This window comes from Formica exsecta, unplaced genomic scaffold (assembly GCF_003651465.1).
Source record: "Formica exsecta isolate Colony F162 unplaced genomic scaffold, ASM365146v1 scaffold120, whole genome shotgun sequence".
NCBI classification, from domain to species: Eukaryota; Metazoa; Arthropoda; class Insecta; order Hymenoptera; family Formicidae; genus Formica; species Formica exsecta.
In genome coordinates, this window is record NW_021848537.1 from 14,562 (window position 1) to 19,417 (window position 4,856).

At 34.4% G+C, this 4,856-nt stretch overlaps 3 protein-coding genes across 9 annotated transcripts in view; 2 read left to right on the plus strand and 1 right to left on the minus strand.

The window, feature by feature from the left end:
* LOC115243877 (proto-oncogene tyrosine-protein kinase ROS-like) overlaps nt 1–669 on the plus strand; it is a 7,174-nt gene extending 6,505 nt beyond the window's left edge. Inside the window, exon 4 of the mRNA XM_029821166.1 lies at nt 563–669. Within this exon, the coding sequence (XP_029677026.1) occupies nt 563–669 (107 nt within the window). The remainder of the gene's footprint in view (nt 1–562) is intronic.
* Nucleotides 670–1,125: 456 nt separating this feature from the next.
* LOC115243104 lies at nt 1,126–2,969 on the plus strand. 7 transcript variants are annotated; one of them, XR_003885170.1, is made up of 5 exons: nt 1,126–1,266; nt 1,371–1,494; nt 1,625–1,631; nt 1,766–2,015; nt 2,107–2,969. XR_003885170.1 is itself a non-coding variant. In XM_029819800.1 (4 exons), the coding sequence occupies exons 1-4, from the start codon at nt 1,178–1,180 to the stop codon at nt 2,153–2,155; spliced, it is 381 nt and encodes a 126-aa protein (XP_029675660.1). In that variant the 5' UTR covers nt 1,165–1,177; the 3' UTR covers nt 2,156–2,969. The 7 variants fall into 7 exon arrangements, 1 of the variants encoding a protein (XP_029675660.1); XR_003885168.1 differs by having other exon boundaries at nt 1,371–1,631; XR_003885169.1 differs by lacking the exon at nt 1,625–1,631.
* A 103-nt stretch (nt 2,970–3,072) lies between these two features.
* On the minus strand, nt 3,073–4,300 carry LOC115241938 (probable uridine nucleosidase 1). The gene is made up of 4 exons (XM_029817918.1): nt 3,882–4,300; nt 3,438–3,621; nt 3,229–3,345; nt 3,073–3,149 (listed from the first exon to the last, which is right to left on the minus strand). Exons 1-4 carry the CDS (start codon nt 4,113–4,115, stop codon nt 3,073–3,075), a joined length of 612 nt encoding a protein of 203 aa, XP_029673778.1. The 5' UTR covers nt 4,116–4,300.
* Nucleotides 4,301–4,856: the final 556 nt, after the last annotated feature.

The window sequence follows — 4,856 nt, forward strand, 5'->3', positions numbered from 1 at the left end:
CGTTTTACTCGTAGTGATCGTCCATTGGTGAGTTCGATATTCGTTCGAAGATTTCTTGCACGTGTTCAGATTAGAAAAAAGATCCTATTCTTCTATGATAATTTTATTGCTATTGGTGCAGCTGTGTTTATTGAATATTTGTTGGAAAATTTTATTATTATAGATGCAGCTGTGTTTGTTGGGTATTTCGTTAGAAAATTTTATATTACCTTGAGGAGACCGGCATGTTTTTATCATCGATCTTTTACGTTGGTCTGTTTAATGAGCGGTTCGTTTGTCTCATCAATCGACGATCGTTGCCGACACTTCGCGGAAGGAAGTAATCGTGGAATCGCCAGGACGTAACAAATGTTTTATAATTATTTTAGTATAATGACATGTTATTTCTTTCAAAAGTTCTTTTTTTATTTTTTATACGATTGTTTAGAGAGAAAATTAAATAAGAAACACTCAGTTGAATTTTGATTTGATATCTTCTATCTGATAAGACACAAAAATTATCGTTCGGATTATAATTTTATAACCGTTTTATCATTAAAATCGATCTTTTATTGATTCACAGGAATGAAAGTGGGTCAATTACACGCTAAAGTTGTTTTGGCATTGCTTCTGCGCGATTACGAGATGTGGCAAACCAAAGAAAACGAGAGTTTTCTGGATCCACGATGAACCTTCACGGCTGCGGGTAATGGAATTAATTTGCACTTCAGAAAGATCATAACACGTGCATCAAGTTAAATAATTCTTTAAGGGGATCCCAAAGAGTCTGTTTTACCGATAAAAACTTCATTTTGCAAAATCCTTTTGTTGATTATAGATATCAAAAAATCCTTTTCCACAATTAAAGTATACATAATAACGCAGTGCGGAGTTTAACATTTCATATGAAAAGTGAAAAAATTATTTGCTCAACTTTTCTTCTTTCTGTTCTTGTTTTCCTACATGATAATAAATTAATTTATTCATCTTTATTTTATAAAGCGTAAATAAGATATTGTATATTTTATAAATAAAAAAAGTATTATGTATGTGTGCATGTGCGTGTGTATTTTTGTATGTGCATGTGTTGTATTTAACTAAAGTGAAACGTAATTATGTATCGATTACTTAACGGATCTTTCTGTCCGGCTATCTTGTCAACCACCAATGGTAGATAATACTCTATACAGGCGGCCCAATGCACGCCCACGACGATGATGATGCCTATCTTCGCTATTTTGTACAGGTGAAAATTAATTCGGTATACCTGGAATTTTAATTATCTGTGTGAGTAGAATCGATTCCGCCGAATCGCGATGATGATATATCATCCTGACGTGATAGAGTTTGCGTGAGTAAACGATGACGGTTCGTATCCTCAATATTTTCAGCAAATTCAACGAGGTCAGGTACCACATCGAGTCGGTAAGCACGACGATAAATTCCAACGGTAGTACGGATAACGCGTCCACGATGAAGAAACCTCGTAGATACTTGCTACGATGATAGCGTCACGTAATGTTGAAAAAAAAAATAGAAAATCCCTCATTTTTCCAAATATTTAAATTCATATTTTTTTCAAAGTGTCTACTCAGTATAACATTCCTGGAGAATTCTCTAATATTCCAGATATTTTTGTTCAAAGGTTCCAGGTAAAGAGAATTTATAAATATAATTTTTTTGATAATTTAAAAAAAAATGTGTTGCATGTAATCGTATAACCTCCGTTCTTTTCTTTAAATATTGAATCAGGACGATTCGAGAAAAGTAAGTTTTTTTATTGTAGGTTCAAGACTAGTACGCCATTTTCGTGTACCTCGCTACAACCCTCGGATCCAGAATCACCAGTTGCGTACGAGAATCGTAGTGACCGGTGAAAAACCTGATTATTATGTCGCACATGAGCATGGCGTCGATCGCGTGATTGTACATATACCATTTCGCGCATTCGTCAAAATAAAATGTGAGGAAAACCGGTGTGATGAGCAGAACAACTATGATGAACAGCGTCATGATAGACTCCCAAAATATTCTACGTATAAGAAACTTTATTCAATTGAATTTTACTTCAAGATAAAATAGATTCTTAATTCAATTTCTTGATTGAGTTTTCGATTTTTCGTGCAGAAACGAGTTTGTGACTGACCTGAAGGAACTGAAGGGATGGATCATGTAAGGATGGGACTTGAGATGATGACTGATCTCGTAATCAATCGCCCGAGTACTCTTCAGGCACCATCGCGTGAACGGGTGCAGTGGCGACGTTATCCGTGTTCCGAGAAACCAACGACGTATCCTGGACCAAGCGGAGCTCCCGGATATCGTTCTCGTCAATGGATCTTCCTTCGGGGATATCTCGCAAACATGTTCCACGCGGGGCTCATGCTGTAGATATTATCGCTCGCTTTGTTATTATCTTTATTCTAAACAGTCTACATATTATTATAAAAATAATAATATGTGTGTATTCCAATTTAGAACGCTTTAAAGCTTACTGAGAGATATTACTGCCTTTGTTTAAATTCGTCGTTTCATACAGTTGCAAACTATTGCAATATTGGGAGGAATTATTTTGTACTATATTAAATTATTCACCCCAATTCATACAAAAATATAAACAATTTTATTGTAATTATTATAATTTTATTATTATATAATGGATTTTTAAATAACACAATGTCTAACATGTTCTAAAAATATATTTTAAAAATTTACACGCTTTTTCAAATATTTTATATGTATCGTAAAATAAAAATACACATACACACTTTTCTATATTTAATGAACTTTCTACCAAATTATGTGCCCATACAATTAAATATTATTAAATAAGTATAAAAACAGGAAGTAATTTTGTCTTCTTGATATATCCTAAGTGATGGTTACATACCTGGACAGTTGGTGCTGTCATAGAATAGGGCACAAAAGCCATTAAATCCATTATTTGTTTGAGAATGTAATCTTGAAAATAAATCTTCTAGTCTTCTCCCAACTAGATGTCCTTTTCTCTCCGATTTCCGTTCCGCCTTTTCGTATAATCACTCTATCACACTATCATATTTAATCTCTGTAAATCCACAAAAAAGATGACATTTAAATATGGAAATATTTTAGATATGCTGGATCTGCATAGAAATTAAATTCTGCCTGCGAAGTTATATTACCCTGCCCTTGAAACATTTTTTAAACGGAATTTAGAAGAATGCTTGTTCCATTAGACTCAATAACGCGAATAATTATTAAAGTTACCAGTTGAATTTCCTCCCATCACAAAAAACTCCTTTACATTATTCACAAAATCAGGATACATTTTTATAGCCATTGCTACATTTGTCAAGGGACCCAAACAGACCACAGAGACGTTACCTTGATTAAAACATGGAATTGATAAATAAAACGCATTGAGTTAATATTGCATATTAACATATATGTGTAACTATGACGAAAAGACATATTACCAGGATCCTCTGATATAATTCTGTGCAGAGCGCACACGGCATGTTCCTTCTGCAGTCTATCCATCTCTGGCTCATCAGTGTACACATCTCCAAATCCATCGGATCCATGATATCCCTCGGATGCTGTCTCCTTGGCATTTGGAGTATTCAGTAAAGGCGAGTATGCACCTCGATAAACTGGTATCTATAAATAAATAATCTTAAATATAAATTTTTCAATCCTCCATATAGTTGATATCTTTAATATTAATGTAAACATATCTCAGAAAACATATTTTTTGTAGAAATTTTATGTTTGTTTTTAACTAATTGATCTAAAATTACGAATGATTTAAAAACGTACAGCAAAAAAAATTAAAATGTATGGTAAAGATTTCCATCGATAAATCAAGCGATACAACTCTTGTGTCAAGTAGATGATAGATATAAATTTGCATAACTTACTTCCTGGCAACCACATACATTCAGCGTTCTGAATACATTTTTCACCACATTGTTTACATTGGTGTTCCCGTTAACGCAAGTCACGGCTTTAACTTTGATTTTATTATTGACGTGACCTGCCAAGAGAATAATCAAAGCTAAAGCGTCGTCTAAACCGGCGTCACAATCTACGACGATGCTCTTCGGAGCTTTCACCTTACACATATCTATCACGGGTTTTATCACCCGTAACATTTTTATTCCGAAAACGCAGAAAAGGTAAGGATAAGTTAAAGGAGACCGAGAAAAAAATTAGAATACAACTCATGAGATGCAACGTATATATACACATGTGGCAGACTGATAAGAGCAACTATATATATGCGATAACGCGATCTGTGACCTATATCCTTATGCCCGTATCAGACTACGCATTGAAGATTGAAGATTGAAATTTGACCAATCAGGACAAAGAAATTTTAGTTCCTTTTGTTCTGATTAGTCAAATTCCAATCTTTAATCTTCAATCTTCAATTTTCAATGCGTAGTCTGATACGGGCTTAAGGCTTATCACACACAAATTGGCTTTAAGCCTATCACACACAAATCGGCATAGCTGCATATGCATAGCATAAGACCGTCTGGACCAATGAGCATCTTATGTAAATCAATATGGCAATTTTATGTTCGATGTTCATTGGTGAAACGCATAGACTGCATTATTATTGCGCAGCGCTTCAACATCGTTCCGTTTTGTCAATGCGCATGAAGCGCTTTAGTTATTCGGAACGGTTGCTTACGCTCTCTGCGCGTTAATACGATTTGAAAATGGACGCCATGCAAAACGTCAACAAACCAGTAATTCCAGTAATTGCAATCTCTTTGTTGTTACAACATTATGATGAATTACAAGCACGTATTTGCGGCAATAACATTGAAATGGGAAATGCTAAAAGAACGAGAATAATGAATACATTAGAAATGAAGCTCGTCAAT

Bases quoted from the DNA above. Each gene is read 5' to 3' on its own strand.
- LOC115241938 (XM_029817918.1), bottom strand. From the start codon at position 4,115: ATGTTACGGGTGATAAAACCCGTGATAGATATGTGTAAGGTGAAAGCT. The intron at 3,346-3,437 runs GTAATATGTCTT...GTTTTAATCAAG, and splicing joins AATTATATCAGAGGATCCTG to GTAACGTCTCTGTGGTCTGT. The intron at 3,150-3,228 runs GTAACTTTAATA...AAATGTTTCAAG, and splicing joins GATGGGAGGAAATTCAACTG to GGCAGGGTAATATAACTTCG.
- LOC115243104 (XM_029819800.1), top strand. From the start codon at position 1,178: ATGCACGCCCACGACGATGATGATGCCTATCTTCGCTATTTTGTACAG. The intron at 1,226-1,370 runs GTGAAAATTAAT...CAATATTTTCAG, and splicing joins ATCTTCGCTATTTTGTACAG to CAAATTCAACGAGGTCAGGT. The intron at 2,016-2,106 runs GTATAAGAAACT...TTTTTCGTGCAG, and splicing joins AGACTCCCAAAATATTCTAC to AAACGAGTTTGTGACTGACC.